This window comes from Ictalurus furcatus, chromosome 10 (assembly GCF_023375685.1).
Source record: "Ictalurus furcatus strain D&B chromosome 10, Billie_1.0, whole genome shotgun sequence".
In the NCBI taxonomy this organism is placed as follows: Eukaryota; Metazoa; Chordata; class Actinopteri; order Siluriformes; family Ictaluridae; genus Ictalurus; species Ictalurus furcatus.
The window spans coordinates 25,115,316-25,137,120 of NC_071264.1; the positions used below are offsets into that span (position 1 = coordinate 25,115,316).

General features: G+C 39.2%; 2 protein-coding genes across 2 annotated transcripts in view; both read right to left on the reverse strand.

The window, feature by feature from the left end:
- Positions 1-2,477: 2,477 nt before the first annotated feature.
- Positions 2,478-6,994, reverse strand: clec3a (C-type lectin domain family 3, member A). Its single transcript, XM_053635652.1, has 3 exons — positions 6,464-6,994; positions 6,246-6,323; positions 2,478-3,658 (listed from the first exon to the last, which is right to left on the reverse strand). Exons 1-3 carry the CDS (start codon positions 6,564-6,566, stop codon positions 3,261-3,263), a joined length of 579 nt encoding a protein of 192 aa, XP_053491627.1. The 5' UTR covers positions 6,567-6,994; the 3' UTR covers positions 2,478-3,260.
- Positions 6,995-12,507: 5,513 nt separating this feature from the next.
- The window catches only part of vat1l (vesicle amine transport 1-like), a 35,654-nt gene continuing 26,356 nt past the window's right edge, over positions 12,508-21,805 (reverse strand). The window contains exons 8-9 of the mRNA XM_053634765.1: positions 16,694-16,777; positions 12,508-14,032 (exon numbers count right to left, since the gene is read on the reverse strand). Coding sequence (XP_053490740.1) covers positions 13,934-14,032; positions 16,694-16,777 — 183 coding nt within the window. The 3' untranslated portion in view covers positions 12,508-13,933. The remainder of the gene's footprint in view (positions 14,033-16,693; positions 16,778-21,805) is intronic.

Genomic DNA, 21,805 nt, shown 5'->3' on the forward strand with positions numbered 1-21,805 from the left:
CTCATATACAGTCTGAAAAAGGGAAAGTATTTATAAAAAAGTATAAAAAAATATATATATATCATAAGGATATACAGTCAAACTATAATTGGGATAAATTGCAGATATGTGTGATTGTTCTGTGCAATATAATGCTGTGCAACATTAAAGTCCCTAGAAAGTGCCTTGAAACGTGCAGCGTTAATCAATGTGTTGACGTAATTTTCACTGAAACAGGAAGTCAGGGCGGGACATAACGAGTGGCTCCTCCTACATCCCTGTTGAGGAGCTGAAGTGCAGAATGATGTCATCAAAATTGTTGATCTGTATTGGTGGTAGAGACAGACTGTAAATTTTGAATGCATGTATCTTCTAAATGCGACTTCTGTCATTGTTTTGGAGCTTATAGAAAACCTTACGGCCGGCGTATTCATACGAAAAGCCAAAAACTTTTCTGAAATTTGGATTTCATGGAGACTTTAAGCTGAGGTAGTTCTATTGAAATGACCAACATATATAATAAATATTTATAAATACATGGTAATACAGGATAAAGCTGAAGAGAAATGAATAGAAAATGTATTATAGTTATATACAGTGCTGTGAGTACTGATTTTTTCTGTTTTCGTGTATATCTCATACTAAATAGTTTTAGATCTTCAAACAAAATACAACATAAAACAAAGGCAACCTGAGTAAACACACAATACGGTATTATTTATTGGTTTATTTATTCTGACTGAAGAAAATAAGTTATTCAACACCTATCACCCATGTGAAAAAGTAATCTGGTTGTGCCACCTTTAGCAGCAATAACTGCAACCAAACGCTTACGATAACTGGAGATGAGATCAGTCTTTCACTTACTTCTAGGACTTGCTGCGTAATCCTGTTGCGTTTGAGTTTCAACTTACGGACTGAAGGCTGGACATTCTCCTTTAGGATTTTTCTTCTTATTGTTCAAAAAGTTCTATTTAAGTGTTGATTTGATGGAACAGGGTTTGCAGTAATCAGGCCTGGGTGTGTTTAGTCCATCTGAACCCCATTATTAATGCAGTTTCGTAGATTTGGGGAATTAGTAACTATGGGGGCAAATACAATTTCACAAAGGCCCAGTTGGAATTGGCTAACTTTTTTGCTTCAATAAATAACATTATCATTCAAAAACGGTATTTTGTGTTTACTCAGGTTGCCTTTGTATTATCTTAGATATGGTTTTAATAATAATTACATTTTTAGATATGGTTTTAATTTCTGAAATAATTTAGTATGAGATATACACAAACGTAGAAGAAATCATGGTGGGACAAATACTTTTTCACAGCACTGTAGGTGGTGTGGGTGTTGTGTAAGCAATTCCATGCTCTAGTCCTTGGTGTTGTCCTGGTTGAAGGCCTGAATGGTCTGTGGGAAGAAGCTCCTCCTTATTCTCTCTGTGTTGGCCTTCAGGGAGCTGAAGCACTTCCCTGACCACAGCATAGAGGAGTCTATTGTTAATCCAGTCTGAAACTGTCATTTTTTATTTTATACCTCTTGAGTTCTGGATTGTGATTGGTCAGAAGGTGCTGTTTTTTTTTTTTTGTTTTTTTTTTGTTTTTTTTTTTATAGCAGCAGCTCTGATAATAATTCAGACTACAGATTTTCATATCAATGTGCTCTTCTAATACATTATTGTTTCCATAGTAACAACTACTTCACAGTGACTTGTATGGCAGGCACTACACATATCTAAAAAAAAATAATAATAATAATAAAAAAAAGTTGTCACTTTACGAATACAAATGTACGATCTGTGATATGGTGAAGCTTTTTGTAAGGAGTCTCCAGTGTCAGGAGGTTTTCAGACATGGGACAGTCTTCAGAACAGAGGGCTTTGCACTTTCTTATTTCTCAGTAACATGGCAAGCTGAGTTGTTGTTGTTTTTTTTTCTCTTATTAATAATATAAAAAGACAAACAAGAGAGAGGCTGATGAAGGAACAGCTGTTTATAGGTGCTGTAACGTAAGTGATATCTTGAAGTAACTTGTCATATTAAATGTAACTATAAACAGTTAAAACGCATGACATGTCATTTGTTACTAATCTCAAAATTGTAAGTGTTGACAGACTGCTGTGGTATTAGAGGAATTAAACACGTCAGGATGGGCTGTTGTAGGAAATTAATCCACCTTGGGGTGGTAACAGTTACTCCGTTACATGTCAGATGCATCATATAACAGCCTGCCACATTGTGTTTTATTCCCTACATATAATATAGGTTCACAACATTTTTCAGAACACAATCTCTTCACATTGTTATTTTCTATAGTAAGGGTATAAATACATAGTGTACATTTTGTTTTTCAAAAATTGTAATAAATATGTGTGTGTGCATGGACTTTATATGGAAATAGAGGCCTACTGTATGTTGTAATGTTTCTGCTGTGTAACCAACCATTAAATATGGTTATTATTTATATACATATTAAATATTTGCATATTTGTGAATATTTTATCATATTATATTTATGTATCATTTGAATTAAGGTTGGAATGTAGATCTGTGTAGCAGTATGGCATGATACCAAAAATGTCTTTATTTATTTATTTATTTATTTATTTATTTTAAGTAGACCAATCACTGATGACAGAAATCGATATGCAATATTAAGGTAAAGTAGGCATGAGGACAGATTCAAAACAAAGCCAGGTTAAGAAAGTGAAAAGAAATTAACCCATACACACACATTCTTGTACTTATAACATAAGAGGACACTAGACCCAGAAATGCTTTCTGAGGACATGACTTTCCTGTGATCCCGATACAGTGTGGAGAAAAAAGTATGCTTGGAAACCTAAACATGAGCTCAAATTCTGGATTTAAATGAGTAAATCAGTTAACTCAAATGAATCTGTGTTTAACTCGTTATGAGGAAATAATAACGTAATTAATGGGGACCTAATATGCGTACACAGAAAATATCAGAAAGTGAAACAATGAACACACACACACAAACACACACACACACAGCCAATCATATGGTTAAATTTTGCAACAAAGTTATGTAACTGTTATGACTGTATTCCTGTTACAACCTTGTGTATGCTACTCTAAATATTGAAAAACAATAATACAGATAATAAAGATATGATTTTGCACAGACTGAAGTCACTCTCAGACCAGACATTTAATGCTACAACAAATATGTGGAACATGACGTCGCATCTTTAGACAGCTTTAATAACCAGCATCAGTGATGAAATTGTCATCATGCATAGAGCGTTGGATATTAACGGCAGATTAAGGAATGAGGTATTCACATATGTATCTCTTCTCAGTGCGACACACCTCGTCGTGCCACTTGCCCTGTGCTGAGAGCGAGAGCACGGCACAGCTCTCTCGTTTTCCTCCTGTCGGCTCCTTCTTGGCACGATCCCAGTTGAAGTAGGTGATGGGCATGCTGTTGACATCGACGTACTGGCCTTCTTTAACAATATCGGTCACACCTATCCAGAAGTCTTTGGTGCCTGGCGAGCTGAGTCTGGCGTAGTCTCGTAGGTCGCTGTTTTCCCTCAGGTTTCGGGGTGTGGCCAAGGTTCCACCCTGAGCAATGCAGTCCTCATTGGCCTCATGATAATGCTTGGGTTCCTCAACGACCAGGTAACACTTCTTGTGAGCTTTGATGCCACGAAGACAAACTGAAAACATACAGAAATAAATTCATTCTATCCTTTTTGGCTGCTTTTTTAAATAACGTAATACGAGAGGATATGCCTTTAATCGGACCATTGTGGTAATATACTGGCGAGTTGTTTTCTTTCCATAGGAACAATGGAGGATAACTAGTAACCAATGATGATGATGATGATGGTCCAGCTATATCAGTATGTGTAGCTTCAGGGCTACCAGTAGAAATTTGTTCGAAGTGTTAATGCATTGCCCCCACTGTCTTGGTCAGTTACTCTTCTCCTGAACTATACCTTTTCACTAGGGCCTCCTTGGGACCCATTTGCGCCAGCCCTTGAAATCTGTTTCAATGTCTTGCCCATTATCTCCTTCAATCACCTCTGTCATTTTCTTTCAATTTGATATTTGAGGAGGCTTCTCTTAGTTTAAGACCACTTTGTGCTCACAACTACAGTATTTTAGCATAATGCAGGACTCTAACAGGAAACATAGTCCACCATTGAAATATTTGAAAACACTGCACCCCTACTACTCCACAATAAGATTGTAGGATTGTATGCTGTTGGTTCTTGAGGTTTTTTTTGTATTTTTTTAAACTTTCCCATATCACTTCCTGCTGAAACAGTTTTACCTTTATGAATTTAGCTATTATTTGTCATCCATTAAGGGCGCTCGGTGACCTAGTGCTTAGCACGTTCGCCCCACACTGCCAGGGTTGAGGGTTCGATTCCCGTCACTGCCCTGTGTGTGTGGGGTTTGCATATTCACCCCGTTCTTCCGGGTACTCCGGTTTTCTCCCCGAGTCCAAAGACATGCGTGGTAGGTTGATTGGCATGTCCAAAGTATCTGTAGTGTATGAGTGGGTTCCCTGCGATGAATTGGCCCCCTGTCCAGGTTGTACCCCACCTTGCTCCCTGGGATAGGCTCCAGGTTCCCCGCGACCCTGAAGGATAAGTGGTATTGAAGATGGATGAATGGATGGATTTGTCATCCATTACTGTGATTATATGATGCACAGATAGTTCTATCCAACAGCAGAGGGCAGCAAAACACCCCAGTAGATCACATACACACATGCAGAAACAGTGTTCCAGGATAGCCAGGTTGGTTTTATAAGCCCTATCGGGACAGGATTAGTTCCACTAGGTGAGGTCTGTAATAATATAAACTTATTCAAACTTTTGCATCTGGACAGTAATTAAGTGTATTCATAGTTTTACTATTTAAAAAAGAATTACTGGATCATTTATGAGTATGTTTATTTATTTGGTGGCACCTAATTTTAGACAACTTAGGTGCTGACAGCAATACAACTGCTCATGCATTTTTCTATAAAACTAAAAGTCACAAGTTCATTTGTTCTAGTCAGTGTCGCGGTGGATGTTGAGCCTGAAAGAGCACTGGGCGTGAGGTGGGAATACACCCTAGATGGGACCCCAGCATTACACACACTGAGTAGCCAATCATCCCAGTATGTTCATGAGAGGAACATGCGAAATTCCACAAAGACAGTAACCTGTTCACAGGATCAATCCAGGGAGCTGTGAGGCGCCAATGCTTCTTGCTGATCCACCATGATATTGCGTCATAAGTGGCTTAATACATGTAGCTATCATTATAATAGCACCTTAGATCAGCCTACAGAATCCCACTCTTCTAATTTCTCCATGTAGGAAACGTTTAACATGGATACAAACCCTATATGACTAATTATGACACGTAGCGGTGGTCAAAACCATTTTCCTAATGCAAGAGGCAGCCTGTAAAATTACAGAGATGTCGATCGATCGTGACAGGACTAAACCGATCAGACCAGCGCAGAGTCGGTAATTTAGTAGGTAATTTAATTTAGATAAACAACAATATTGTTCATCTGGATGGAAATAAAATCACAGAGAAGCACCTGGAAATAGTGGAATTACCCCAGGCCCCCATATAAACTTAATCTGTCTGAATAGGGCTTTAGAAAGGCCCAAGAAACCACAGGATCATAAAGTGGGCCTCTGTGCAAGCTGCTACACTGTGAACAGACCTGCTTATGGATTCAAAACGTGCATTTCGATTAGATACCGTAATTGTTTCGAGAGACTGAAAATAATGGAAACGTTAGGGTGTTTGCATGGGATATGGCAAAACTACTAGGTAAAAGGGTGACATTTCTGACTTATATTATTGCTATTAAATTTATACAGACGTAATGAATTACACCTACTTCATATCAGTTTCAGTAATTATTGCATGGTTGTAGGTGTTTTGATTTGAATTCTTCAATATGAAGAACTATAGAGCAACTATGAAACCAATACAGAAATACACAATGTGGGCATTTTTTATACAATAATCCTACCACTGTGTGTGCTCCTGCCTCCTGAGGAACAAAGATATCAAATCGAATTATAGTTGAGAAATGTACACTCGTACTGTCTAAACATTATGTGCCATTAGTACTGTCTCATTAAGATTCTTATTGCTAGCATAATGCTTATTCCATGTCTGTAATTATATGGAACATTTTTCAAGCCGTGCATCTTCCTTGTTAAAAACAAGCTCAGTATATCTAAGCTGAAAATTAGCCGCAGTGTTTGGGTGTGTATCTACCTGTTTGCAGCGCTTGCATCTCCTTCAAGGAGTTCACCTCTTGCCATAGTTTATCAATTTGTGCCTTCGTGTCGTCATCTTCTTAGTCCCATCCAGAAAGTAACCGAATCAACAGAAGGAATTTTGCACACAGTATACATTCACCAATTTGTTGAAATAATGACATGCTTCTAATTATTTTCTGTAATTCATTTCTTCCCCTCTACTGAAAACGTTACCTTGACCTGCCGCAGCTTTCCTGGAGCGGGAAGGACGAGCACATCCCTGATGAAGCAAGGTGCAGGACAGCAAGCAGAGAAGAAACGAGCGAGGAAAAGCCATGGCAACTGTGAGAAAGAAGCCAGCTCACACAGAGGCTACATTTATACGCGTACAAGAAGCCACTGAGAGAGCGGACAGCTCACCAAATATACACCAGTGCTCGCCATGCAGTCTCCCAGCTTATTGGCTGAAAATGTCGAGTTGGAGTGTGAGCTCTAAAAACAAGGGCATTGCATACCAGAGGTGCTGTAAACAACCAGCTCACTGTATCCACCCATTCATAAATATTTACCTGGGCCAACATGTAGCTCGTTTCCTCCAGTCGTCAGTCAACAAGCCACCTCAGGGTCACAGGACGTTCTGTTCCGATTAAAACGAATAACTCTCTTTCGTCCCACTTCGTCTACAAAATCTATACCATTTACATTTATTCAGGAGAATATAAAAGGATGCATAACCAACAATAAGAGCAACACTCTAACCCCATTTGACATGGAAGAATGGTTATAACTGTACTGTATAAATTCTAATATAAATATATAAATTCTGTATAAATGTTAAATCCCAATCCCAAAAATCCTGTGCAGTACAATTTAATCCAATATATTGGAAAGAATATATTGCACAAACTTAACTACAGGAAGTTAAATCCCAATCCCAAAAATCCTGTGCAGTACAATTTAATCCAATATATTGGAAAGAATATACTGCACAAACTTAACTACAGGAAGGAGTCCACCAAAAGTCAGTGACCTGGTAAGCAGGGTATTAGTCAGATGAGGCCAAGGGTAACTCTGAAGGAGTGGGACAGCGCCACATCTCAGATAAGAGAAGTTCTTCACAAGATAAACATAGCTCACACACTCCAAGAGTGGTGAGAAGAGATGAAAAAGCCAAAAGGAACCATGGAGACTCTGTAAACATGTAGAAAAGTGTTCTCTGTTCAGATTAGACCGATATTTAACTTGCTGACCTCGGCACAAAACACTATGTTAGACTCAAACATTGCTCATCACTCTGAACACATTATCCTCACAGTGAAGCATGGTGGTGGTGGTATTTCATCTGCTAAATGCACCATGTTGTGGGGATGGGTTTCATCAGGGACTGGGAAACTGGCCAGAGTTGAGGGCATGATGGATGAAGCCAAATAGGCCAATCTTAAAAGTAAATCTGTTCCAGTCTGCAAGAGATTAAGGATGGAGCAGAGGTTAATCTTCGAACAGGACAATAACCCTAAACATACTGCCAAAGCTACACTATGGTGTTGAAAACCAAGAACCTGAGTGTGTTAGAGTGGCCTACTCAAAGCCTGGATCTTAATCCGATTGAGAATCTGTGGCAAGATTTGAAAACTGCTGTTCACCAGTAGTCCCCAGTGAATCTGACAATTGCTTTGAGCAGTTTTTTCCAGGAAGAAAATCACGATCCAGATGTGCAAAGCCTGATAGAGACATTTCTCAAAAGACTGGCGGTAATTTCAGCCAAAAGTAGTTCTACCTTTGCTGTAGGCGTCACAAATGTCTGCTTTTATTGTGTTTAATTAACCTCGGCGTCATAATAAAAATATTTTCGCACAAATGTTAAACACAACATGTAAATCAAACTGTAAAAATCCCAAGTCAGTTTCAAATTCAGGTTGTAACACTACAAAATGTGGAAAGGTTCAAGGGGGTGAATACTTATGCAAGGCACTGTAATGCGCCAACTCACAACTTGTATTTGTACAACACTTGTATTTTCTTGGGTTATACAGTCAGAGAGACTGGTGAGGAAGTCCAGTTTATTGCTGTGTGTTCTGACAGGAATATTTTTAGCCCTGATGCTGTGAGACACATGGTGGGAGTGGAAAGAAGGGTGTTCCCATGGTCCATCTCTCATACACACATACACACTGTTACTCTCTGCAATCCTTGTAGGACTATTTATGTAAAATGGCATTAATCATATCAAATATAGAAAGTACATGGTTGTTGGTGCCATATGGGCTGGTTTAAGCTTTTCAGAACCTGCTGAGCTCTAGAGTTTACACAGAATGGTGCAAAAAAACATCCAGTAAGCGTCAGTTCTGCAGGTGGAAACGACTTGAGAATGACCAGACTGGATTGAGTTTACAAATAACTCAAACAGGGTGCACAGTGGTTTAGTGGTTAGCATGTTTGCCTCACACCTCCAAGGTTGGGGGTTCGATTCCTACTATGGCCTCTGTATGTGCAGCGTTTGCATGTTCTCCGCGTTCATCTGGGTACTCTGGTTTCCTCCCCCAGTCCAAAGACATGCATGGTAGGCTGATTGGCATGTCTAAAGGGTGTGTATGTGATTGTGCCCTGTGAAGGATTGGCACCCTGTCCTGGGATAGGCTCCAGGTTCCCTGTGACTGTGAAAAGGATAAGTGGTCTAGAAGAGGGATGAATAACTCAAACAACCTCTCTTTATAACCGTGGTGAGCAGAAAAGCATCTCAGAATGCACAACACATCAACCCTTGATGCTGATTGGCTACAACAACAGAAGACCACATCAGGTTCCATTGCTGTCAGAAACATTTGCCACTCTCTTCTGACCTCTCTCATCAACACCTTGCATCCATTGGAGATCTGACTCTCGGCGGATGTTTTTTTGTTTTTCGCACCATACTGTGTAAACTCTGGAGAATGTTGTGGGTAAAAATCCCAGGAGATCGGCATTATTTGAAATACTTAAACCAGCCAATCTGGCACCAACACCCATAAGACGGTCAAGTCACACGGTCAAGTGAGTCAGCCGTTTTTTCCCCATTCTGATGTTTGATGTGAAGCTCTTGACCTGAATCTGCATGATTTTATGCATTGTACCGCTGTCACAACGGGGGCACAGTGGCTTAGTGGTTAGCAGGTTTGCCTCGCACCTCCGGGCTTGGGAGATCAATTCCCACCTCTGCCCTGTCTGCCCTGTCTGCCCTGTCTGCACAGGGTTTGTTTTGTTCTCCCCATGATTTGGGGGCTTCCTCCGGGTACTCCGGTTTCCTCCCCAAGTCCAAAGACATGCTTGGTAGGCTGATTGGCATGTCTAAATTGTCCGTAGTATGTGAACGGGTGTGTGATTGTGCCCTGTGATGGCTGTTAAGTGTTGAAGGTTTATACAAAATATATTTTTTACTCTTCAAAAAGGTGAAAAAGCTGGATATTATGCTGAAATTGTAGAGCTTTTCTGAGGAAAAGATCTGCATTATATCTTAGTCATATTTAATACATTTATAGCAAATCTAGTGAAAAGGTCAGCGGCTGATATTTCTGTAGGTCGAAAGGGCTTCGTTTTAATCACAGACGACATTGTCATTTCTCACGCATTTCCGTGCTGCTTAGCAAAGTGGAAAAATCTGCTGTGACCTTACAACATCTCATGGCCTCCATCGAGTGACGGCAAAAAAATAGGCTTTTAATTTGATGTGACCTGAATCCAAACGGAGTGGCACGGTGGATTAGTGATTAGAGTTTGCCTCGTACCTCCAGGGTTCAGGGTTTGAATCCTGCCTCTGAGTACTGCACAGATCTGTAGTGTGTGAATGGGTGTGTGATTGTGCCCTGAAATGGGTTGGTACCCCGTCCAAGGTGTCCCCCATCTTGTGCCCCTTGAATCCCTCGTGGGAACTCCCTCCAGGCAACCCTGTGTACGGGGCAGTGGTGGCTTGGTGAACATTTTCCTCAGTAAATAAATGACCGAGTATAATATTTTTGTCTCATTTGTTTAATTGGGTTCTCTTTATCTACTTTTAGGACTTCTGATGATGTGTTAGGTCATATTTATGCAGAACTGTACAATTCTCAATCCACAAACTTTCAAGCGGCACTTTACAGACATATTCGCATGCTAAACCTATAACATTGACTACACAGCTCAAGCTTTTTGTTCTCCCACTTCATAGCTCGAATGCACAGAGCTCGAATATTATGCTGCGTTCGAGATAAAGTCGCACCTTGTATTTCCCCGCCCACAACCGGTAAAACGAAACTGTTTGCCCATCCATCCATCCATCACCTTTTCAGGGTCACGGGGAAACCTGGAGCCTATCCCAGGGAGCATTGGGCACAAGGCGGTTGTACACCCTGGACAGGGTGCCAATCCATCGCAGGGCACAATCACATACACACTCACACACTACGGACACTTTAGAAACGCCAATCAGCCTACCACGCATTTCTTTGGACTTGGGGAGGAAACCGGAGCACCCGGAGGAAACCCCCGCAGCACGGGGAGAACATGCAAACTCCGCACACACAGGGCCACGGTGGGACTCGAACCCCCGACCTGTGAGGTGAACATGCTAACCACTAAGCCACCGTGCACCCCGAAACTGTTTGTTTTGTTTTGAAAGTCAGTAGTAGGGTGTTTAATTCTCAGGTTTAAAAAAAAAATGTCTGCCGGTAACTACGAATAAAATACGACACAAAATCGTCTTGTCCTGGGCTTGCTCAATATGATTTGTCTTTTGGATGTAAATCCAACCCAAGAAGAAAGACAGCACACGAATGCTCCGCAGGTCTTTTTATTTCAGTAACCGTAACGAATTTCTATGCACACCATAGTAAAAGCACTAGCAGCTACACTACATCTAAACATTATTCCGTTTCTGCCTGGAATGACTCGAGACACAATTACCAAGCATGAAGAGTTGTACTTTTTAAGGCAAGTCAATGAGCTTTCACACACTTGAGACTATAGGCAAAACAAAACAAAACAAAACAAAAAAAAAACAGGAAAAGCTGTTTTATATCCTGGGTTTGTAATTTCACACAACATACTGGAGGTCTGGAAAGACTGGAGTGTGCAGTAGTGAGTGTAGTGTATCACTGACCTCTTCACTGTTCATCATCATCAGTTTCAGTTTCGTGTCGAGGAAAGTGCAATGAAGATTAGAGACTAGTTTCTTCTCAAATAAGCTCACTTTTAATAAGTGTTCAAGTTGTTTGTTTCTGTCCTTTATCTAAATGTTAATTGTTTATTATCTGAGCTGTATGATTACGAGATGCGTTTTATATGAGCTCAACATTTGGAAGCTTTAATAATTAAAACGATGTTCTTTCTTTTCTTCTTCCCTTTCTTTCTTTCTTTTCTTCTTCCCTTTCTTTCTTTCTTTCTATACTTTAAGGTGTAAACAAAATGTTTTCTTATTCTTATATTGTCTTTCCTTCTTTCACTTTCTTTCTTTATGTCTCCGACTTGTGATTTTTCAAGTTCAATTTTTTTTTCTTTTCTTCTTTCTGTTTTTTTTTTTTTGAGAGGGTTCGAAATAATGAAAGATTTTCTCCTCTATTCCCCCTTTCATTTCTGTCTCCCTCATCGTTTCAGTCGTTGCCGTTTACATTTTCAAAAGTTAAGGCGTAGAGAGTATAAAAATAATTTCACATTTCCCTCCATTCTTTCTTTCGTTCTTTCTTGCGCTTTCAAATGTTTTCTTATTCCTCTTTCTTTCACTTCATCGATCTTTCAAGCTATTGTTGCGTTCTTTCAGCTCTTCCTTTTCTTTCCTTCTGTGTCCTTTGAGAGTTTTAGAAATAATGAAACATTTTATCTTCCATCTTCTTTCACTTCTGTCTTCCCATTTAGATTTTTTAAAAGTTAAGGCTTAGAGGGTATAAAAATAATTTCACATTTCCTTGAGCACAAACTGGCACTAAAGTACAGCCATCCTACTGTCTTTCTTTTTGAGATCATGTAACGCCTTTTATCTGTCCCCTGTTGTCGTACTAAGACAAAGGGTGATCGAGCCTTTTCTGTGGTCGGTCCCAAACTTTGGAACGTTCTCCCTTTTCCAGCTATTTTAAACCTTCTCTTAAAACTTATTTTTATTCTTTGTGTTATAATGTTGTTTAATGTGATGAATTTGAGTGTTTTGTACAGCACTTTGGATCAACTGCTGTTGTCTTTAAATGTGCTTTATAAATAAATTTGACTTGACCTGACTTTCTTTTCACTTAGTTTCTAATAATTCGTTTTACGTGCTATTGATCAGTGTCCCGAAAGATAGCTAGTCTCTTTAATGGTAATGTGATATAACTGGATGATTTATGATTTATGATGGAGATATGTGTGATTACAGGTATGTACGATGCATGTTGTTTCCTTCTTTCAGAGTACAGTAGAAGTGATACAGGCACAGAACACGGTTCAGTTATACGATATGGAGAGGTACAGGTGCAGGTACAGGTAGAGGTACAGTTACAGTTCTCTCTGCACACCATTACTCTTGCAAAAATATACTTTTGAAAACAATAACTCAGCACAGGCACCAGAGTGTAAACACAACACAGAATCACACACACACACACACACACATGCAGAATCACAAAAGCCAACAGGACTCAGAAATTCACATCCACTGCTTTTCCTTCACGCTGCTGTTCAGCTTTTCCTTTCACTGAGAATCTCTAATCCATTGTTTGTGAATTATAATCTGAGAAAGGAAGAGTTTCTTTCTTTGACCTTGCTGTGTGACCAGCATGGTGGCCCAAAGGCTCTGGGAAACCTGTCTTTGAAGAGATATTGAGCATTTCTTTCTTTCTCATTAAATCTTTTAATTCATGAACATTTCCATCAATCATTTAAAATTCAATCTGCCATTTTCTTTCTCTCCTTCTTTCTCATTATTTCAAGCATCATTTACATTTTTAAACTGTAAGGCAAGAGTTTAAAAAAAATAATTTGACCTTTCTTTCTGTAATTTTGGTTTGAAACATTTGACACTTTTATATTGTTGAGCTTCTGAAAGCCTTAAGAATAATTGTTGACATTTTTCGCACGTCTTTCTTTCTTTCTCATAATTTCACTTAAAAACATTTACACGTCTAAATTGGTGAGCGTTTCAGAACCTTAAAATTAGCTTAGTACAATGTGTTTACGTATTGTTTCTTTCGTTCCATAATTTCAGTTAGAAACATTTATGACTTTAGATAGTTAAACCTTTGAAAGGCATAAAAATAACTTCACTTTTTTTCCCCCTCACTCTTTTTTCTTTCATTCTTTCTTTAAAGATGAATTGAAATAGCTAATCCTCTGAAAGCCTTAAAAAAGAAAGAACTTCACTTTTTTCTAACTCTTTCTTTTCTTTTTTTCTTATTTTCACTTTGCCCTACAGGCTGTGGGAAACCTGAAGGGACACAGCAGACACTGAAGCTTGCTTTCCTCAGTCACTAATACAACAGAACTACACACGTTCAAAACATCCACAGACATGTAGAGAAGAAGAGCACACATGGTCAGGAAACACTGGAACACTTCAGCACTGTGCTGGGAATGGCACTTCAGTTGGACAGTCGGCAAGAAGGATATTTTCAGACGCGCTACAGTCACACACTCGTACACTTCACTACAGCGTGGGGGTGGGGTAGGGGGACACGGGAGACTCATCCCGTCACAGTCTCTCCGTCCACTGGGGCTCATCACTGCGGTCTACTGGATGAAGGGCATTCGCTCCTTATTATCACTGTCTCCTTCGTGCTCCTCCTCTTCCTCACCTGCCTCGCTCGTCTCTGTGCTGTCGCTCGCCATCTGCATTAACAGCACATATCCTTTAACACAAACTGCCACTCAACAAAGTACCATCCATCCTTCTTTCTTTCTTTCTTTCTCTCTAGAATTACAAATGATAAACATTTACACTTGAAAAAACAGTTAAGCTTATGAGAGCCTTAAAAACAGCTTATTAACAATTCATTTCCTTCGATTTGCTTAAATAAAAAGCCTTATTCTTATTAAGCTCACTTTCTTTCTTTCTATAATTTCAGTGATAAACATTTACAGGTTTACATTTAGCTTTTAAAAGCCGTAAAATAGTAGAACATTTTCCCCCTGAATCTTTCTGTCTTTCTTTCGTTTTCATCCCCTTCTCTAGAATAAGAAACATTTTTCTCTTTGAAGAACATTTCATTTTCATTTGAACTTGTAGTGTTCTTTCTTTGTTAATATTTTCCCTTACGGCCCCCTCTGAAACTACTGGAACGACGAGGCCAATTCATTTTTTTTTTTTTTTGCTGTAGACTGAAGACTGAGATCAAAAGATGATTATGAGAAGAGAGTTTAGAATTTCAGCTTTTATTTCCTTGTATTTATACGTAGATTTGTTAAACAAGATAGAACATAGAACATTTTGTATCAATATTGGAAAGTGTGACTGACAGGTGTTTATTGTTACCCAGGTTTGTCCTGTGAGATTGATTGATTAAACAATAAATAGCTCTGAATGTTTGCTCTTGGTTTTAACCTTCAGTTTCACCTGTGAAGACTGCGTTTGTTGTTAAAAAGGATAAACCGACATGAAGACCAGAGAGCTGTCTATGGGAGAAAAGCAAGCCATTGTGAAACTGAAAAAAAGAGAGAAATCTATAAGAGCCATTGCACAATAGCCAATATTTATGGGCGTAGCCAATACAATAATTTGGAATGTCCTGAAAAAGAAAGAAACCACTGGTGTACTGAGAAACACACACCGAATGGGTGAGCTAGGGAAAACAACAGCAGCTGATGACAGAAACATTGTGAGACCTGTGAAGAAAAACCCAAAAACGACAGTCAGTGACATCACCAACAACCTCCACAGGGCAGGGCTGAAGGTATCACAATCCACCGTTCGAAGAAGACTTAAACAGCAGAAATATAGAGGCCATACCACAAGATACAAACAACTCATCAACAGTAAGAATTCTTTCTTTCTTTCTGATATGAATTCGCAAAGAAATACAGAGATGAGCCACAAAAGTTCTGGAACCAAGATGAACCTCTACCAAAGTGATGGAAAGGCCAAAGTGTGGAGATAGAAAGGATCTTCTCATGATCCAAAACATGCAAGCTCATCTGTGAAACATGGTGGAGGTAATGTCATGGCTTGGGCGTGCATGGCTGCTTCTGGAACAGGCTCACTAATCTTTACTGATGATGGAACTCATGATGGTAGCAGCAGAATGATTTCAGAAGTTTACAGGAACATTTTGTCTAGCAATTTACAAGGAAATGCATCCAAATTAATCAGGAGGAACTTCATCATGCAGCAAGACAATGATCCAAAACACACTGACAACTCAACAAGAGACTTCATCAGGGGGGAAAACTTCATCAGGTTTTAGACTGGCCAAGTCAATCACCAGAACTTAACCCAATTGAGCAGCAGTTCACCTCCTGAAGAGGGGACTGAAGGGAGAAACCCCCCAAAACAAACAAACTGAAATAGCCTGGAAAAGCAACACAAAAGAAGAAACCAACAAGTTGGTGATGTCAGTGAGTCGCAGGCTTGATGCAGTTACTGCAAGCAAGGCAGATGCAAGCAAAAATTCGTGGTTATTTACTTTCATTTTCTTTAAGACTTAACTGTTCCTATACTTTTGCTCACCTAAAAATTGGGTGGTCTGATACAAAACGTTCTCTGTTTTATATTGTTCGACACATTTAGATGTAAATACCAGGAAATAAAAGCTGAAATCCTAAACTCTCGTCTCGTCTCGTCATTTGAGTTTGGATCTCAAACCCAAATGCCTTTGGTGTATAGCACAAACCAAATAAATTGGCCTTGCCGTTCCAGTAGTTTCTGACGGGCCTTAAAAATCAGCTGTAAGGCTTCAGGTATAACAGGTAAGATTATTAAAAGCTTTCAAGAGCCTTTCATGAACTAATTACTTTCATCTCCTTGCACGCTGATCTCCATCAGCAACAGCACATGTGCATTCAAATTTGGGAATAAAGGTAGTACCTCTGTTACGAGGCATAGGTGCACACCTAATATCCTGATCTCAGGAATGGCAGATGAAATTGTGACAGAAACCGTAGTCCTAGCAAGAGGTTAAAAGTTCTTGTTGTGCTTTCATAAGCCATTATTTGTGCCGACTCTCTCTTCATCGTACTGACAGATCTCCATGGAAACTAAGCCCTGGAATTTCTCAATCACTGTCATCGAGTTGTGTTTCTTTTGGCTTTGCTTTTTCGCTCTTGTCAGCATGGAAAAGGTGTGCTAAACGCTCCCTTGTGCTCTGATTTCAGCAGCTGTACTTCATTTATTGATAGATCTCACTCGCTGTTTCGTAGAAAAGAAAAAAAACTACCAGAATTGATCATAGTTTACATATCATTGACATTTCTCATGTACGCTTATACAAAACCAAACACAGATACAGAGTACAATGTATTTGTGTGTGTGTGTGTGTGTGTGTGTGTGTTACTCACTAAAGGAGTGGGAGACTTTTCCACATCCAGAATCAGCTTTCCGATGTTTCCTCTGTCGTGGATTCTCTGCATGGCCTCCTTCACCTGAGGTAGTGAAGAAGATACACACATATTACAAATTCATTCCTGTACCTCAAAAGACAGCTCTGACTGTAACCCTTTCATGACCAAATGAGCTAAAAGCAAATCCAGATTCTTTAGATGGTTATTTTATTACTTACAATTGCGTGTCATGTGACATTTGACATTTTTCTAAATATCACCTATATTAAAAACGTAAACCTGAAATAAAATTCTTGTTTAAAAACCCAAACTGTTAACATTCACATCTAAAATATTCAATATTGATAAGCAAAATGATCGAAAATGTCATTTTTGAATAGAACGTAGAACGATTTTTGACTATTCTTGAAACTGTAAGCACTGTGGCAATATGAGTAATATTACATCAGATCTCAAGTATAACAAAGTCAATACCTCGTATGTGGTTTACAGACTTGAGTGATCATGTGGTTGTTTTTATATAGGGAGAACAATGTACAAACTGAGGGCACGAATGGCCGAACATAAACATGCTACAGTGTAAGAACTGGCAACCCGCAATCCACCATGGCTTTGCATTACCAGGAGGCTGAACACAGCAGCTGCAACACATGAAAAATATCCGGTATAGACCATATACTGTAGCAAACTCAATGAAGGCTCTTACAAAGAGAATCTTTTTTTGGATATATACATTGAAAGTAATGCAATATCCTGGTGAACTGGACTTCTCCCATTTTCTGCAATGGTCTCTGATTTAGTCATCTGGGAACTCTGCCTAACATCATGTGCAGTTTTTGCAGTATGTATTGAACACTAAAATATTAAGGCGAGGCTTAGTGGTTAGCACGTTTGTCTCGCACCTCTGGGGTTGGGGGTTTGACTCCCATGTTCTCAAGTTCCCAAGTTTTCATGTTTTCTCCTGTGCTTTGGGGGTTTTCTCTGGGTACTCCGGTATGGAAGTATAAGAGTGCCAAATGTCCTCAAGGCAACATGGCATGTTGAATTACATAAATTGAATAAAAACATATTGCAATGACAGTGCTTGAATTTTTTCTGCCAAGCAATTTGACAAATAAAAAATAAAAAAAACCCGCAGCAATAACAGTGCTTGAATTAGTTTCCTCTGCAATTCATTGGGTTTGTATATTTTGATTGAAAACAAAATTCCAGCATTCAAAATTCAATGCACACATATTCACCTTCCTAAAATACAGTTCCAAAATATTCAGTTGTTAAAATACCATCTCCATTATTCGTCAGGTAATATTTCAACACATCATTTGTCAACCTCAAAAATTCAGGCTGCAAAAATCCAGGTCTTAAAATTCAAGTCTTCACATCCGGGTCTCACAGGAAGAGCAATGTGTTGCCGATACTATTGTAACACGCTACTCTTGGGCAGCCCCTAGTGGTGGGATTGTGCTGAAAAGCCACAAGAGAAGATGAACCTAAGTTGGCTCGACTTTGGACATACGGTATTCAAAGATATGCGCAAATTAAGGGACCGTCTCTAAAGTTACATATTGGTATACATGTTTCTAACTTCAACAGCATTTGACGGGAATGACTTGGTCATAAAACCAACTGGAAAGTGTTCATCTAGTTGTCAGCTATTACGCACACAGGCTACAGGCTCCCGGCGACCCTGTGTAGGATAAGCGGTACAGAAAATAGACGGATGGATGGAACATGGTCTGCCACGTGACTACTCACCTGTCCATGCTGATCATGTGATTACTTGTTAACATCTAGAAGAAACAGCCCTAAAGCACCCATTCTGACTTGCCCTGATGAAGGCCTTAATGGCTGAAACGCAGCATGTTTTTTTTTTTTCTTCAGTAATGGCTGAATAGCCAAGAGATATTAAAGGTTTTTTAAAGTCATCACTTTCCTGAATGCCTTAGATTTCTTAAAGAATACTCAACTATTCTTGATTCTCGCATGATGCTGATGATTTCTGAGATTTAAAAAGTCTATCTTCAATTTGGAAAAAAAAAAAAAAAAAGAAGTTGTTTTAAGTGAGCCAACGTGTTCAATAGTCTTCAAGTCTCCCAGTGTTTTACACTGCAGTCTGAAAAGATGCGGTCAGCTGCCCTCATGTGTCTCAGAGAGAGCACTGTTTGCCTTCACCCTCCCTGGTTGAGAGCTGTCATGTGATTGGGGAGAGCTGGTGATCAAACGGGAGAAAATTGGGGTGGGGGGGGCTTAGATGAAATACATTTTCAAATATCTCAAATAAATGGAGACTGGAGACCCTTCTCAACATGAGACTAATAGTATTTTCTCTCCAAAAAACAAGTATGGCAAAATTACTGATGAATATTTACAATAAATGCTCATTTTCATCATCATCAAAATGTGCTTGGATTCAAAGAACTCTAGTGCTGCCTTCAACCAAATATTATATTACACATACGCAAACCCTGTTTGTCATCCATATTTCTGGGGGCAGAAACCAAAGCGCAACAGATGGCAAGTCAAGCAGTGGATATAATAATACTCATTCATATAATATCAATACCATTTAGCCAAATAAGCAGCATAGTGGGAAAAAAAAAAGAGATACTCCCTGGGATAGGCTCCAAGTTCCCCGTGACCCTGTAGGATAAGCGGTATAGAAAATGGATGGGTGGATCGATGGATGTTTGGAACTTGCCAGCAATTGGACGCATGAACAAACTGTCCCTCTGTACATTGTCCTGTAAGGACAATGCAGATAAAGGCAAAAAGAGCGTAAAGATTGACCATTTTAGATGTCTACAGGTTAGCTGATACTTTTGCGTGTCAAGTTTCGCAATCATATTACACATCAACAAAGTGCACTGAAGAAGCCCTTCTGGAAGCAACCCACAAAAAGCAGTGTGTACTGAAAAGCTCTGATCCCCATATATTTCATCAGGAATTCATCACTGATTGCATGTGATGGATTTGCATTTGCATGAGTGGCAATAATACTGTAGTGCATTATTTCAATACAATTCAGTTTCCTCCCACCTGTCAGAAATGTGCCGGTAGGTGGACTGGCTAAAATTGCTAAAACGGCTAAAACTGCCATTTTAAAATGAAAGGTTGCAAAGCTTCAACTTTTATGCTAATACTGCAATCAACTAGATCAGGCTAGTCATGTCGTAGATCACTAACTAGCCGAGAGTAGTCTATGCTTCAGTGCATTTTTGCTGGAAATTTGCTGTCTCTATTACTTCCTTGTAGGATTTTTCATTAATATGACACTGAAATCTGCTGGGAAATGGTGAGTCAGAAAAGAAGCTCTTGCTCTTTTGTTTTTTTTTTACGAGCGAAACCTTACAGTTATTGATTTTGTTCTCCTATTAAGCACCATTATAACTGCGCTAGTGATGTCCTCTTGTCCCGCCAACCACTAACTTCTCACAAGATTAAACACAAATTAGCACCAGGATCTAAAGCGAAGCACCATGTGTTTCCCTATAAACATATTAAACATGTTTCAGGGTGGATTTTCCTTTGAAATGTTTTAGCCCCAGCCTTTGTGTCAATTCTGCAAATAATGCTTTATTACGTGTGCTATTTTCTCTTATTGCTTGGCATCCGTTTCTATTGTGCACAGGCTATAATCACGACTGTCCTCATCATCCTTATTCTGTGTTTCTTGCAGCAGATGCAGCCTGTAAACAGGACACACAGTGTGTTTCAGCCCTAACAGCAGCTCAGAGTATATTGCCAAACCATGCACGGTTTTTCACCACTTATCCTCCACTGAGTGTCATTCGCCCCATAAACCACGAACCGCAACGCCTCCTGCATCCCCCCACTCAAATCTAGTTTCATCTGAGCGGCACTGCAAAAGAGGCTCGACTGCCTCGGGATGAAGCCACTGCGCCGGGAACGCTAAAATGCGTCCAGATCTTCAGGCTAATAATACACACAAACACAAGACTGACCCTTCATATGGTGTGATAATTTTATCATATGGTTTACCAAATACACACACATACATTATATACATACATATATATATGTGTGTGTTTGTGTATATATATATATATATATATATATATATATATATATATACACACACACACACACACACACACACACAATACAAAATATATTTTATTATATATATATAAATATATACAAACACACACACACACATATATATATATATATATGTGTGTGTTTGTAATAAATTGTAATAAAATACAATATATTTTGTATTGTGTATATATATATATATATATATATATATATATATATATATATATATATATATATATATATATACATACACACACACACACACATACAATATATTTACATATATTTATATTTATATAAATATATATATTTGTTGCACCACCTTTAGCTTTGATTACAGCGCACATTCATCATGGCATTGTTTCGACAACCTTGTGCAACTTGACAGCATTTATTTCCATCCAGCTTTGCATTGTTTTGGCCGAGATCTTGTATTAAGCACGGGAGCGTCGAACCACTCCGTAAAGTCTTCTTCAGCACGTCCCACAGTCTTTCAATTTAAGGGTTAAGGTCAGGACACTGTGGTGGCTAATTCATGTGTGAAAATGATTCCTCATGCTCCCTGAACCGCTCTTTCACAATTTGAGCCTGATGAATCTTGGCATTGTCATCCTGGAATATGCCTGTGCTGTCAGGGAAGAAAAAAAATCCATTGATGGGATAACCTGCTACATTCAGTACATCCAGGTCCTCAGCTGATTTCATTTTGCTGCTGCATCATGTTGCAGAGTCTAGACCTGACCAACTGAAGCAAGTAGGCACTATGCATGATGGGTGCATCGCTCCATGTGCTTCCCTTCTTACCTTGACGCACCCATCGCTCTATGGAATAGGGTAAATCTGGACTCATCATACCACATGACCTTTTTCCACTGCTCCAGTCTTTATGCTCCCTAGCAAATTGAAGTCGTTTTTATCTGATTAGCCTCACACCGATTAGGCCACACAGCTGTTTAGTCCCAATCCTGTAAGTTCTCATCACACTGTGCACGTAGAAATGCTCTTACGTTCACTATTAAACCTAGCCATGAGTTCTACTGTCGATTTTTT

Excerpts from the sequence above, each read along its gene's own strand:
- clec3a (XM_053635652.1), bottom strand. The coding sequence starts at position 6,566 with ATGGCTTTTCCTCGCTCGTTTCTTCTCTGCTTGCTGTCCTGCACCTTG. Across the intron at positions 6,324-6,463 it reads GAAAGCTGCGGCAGGTCAAG|ATGACGACACGAAGGCACAA; the intron begins GTAACGTTTTCA and ends GGGACTAAGAAG. Across the intron at positions 3,659-6,245 it reads GATGCAAGCGCTGCAAACAG|TTTGTCTTCGTGGCATCAAA; the intron begins GTAGATACACAC and ends GTATGTTTTCAG.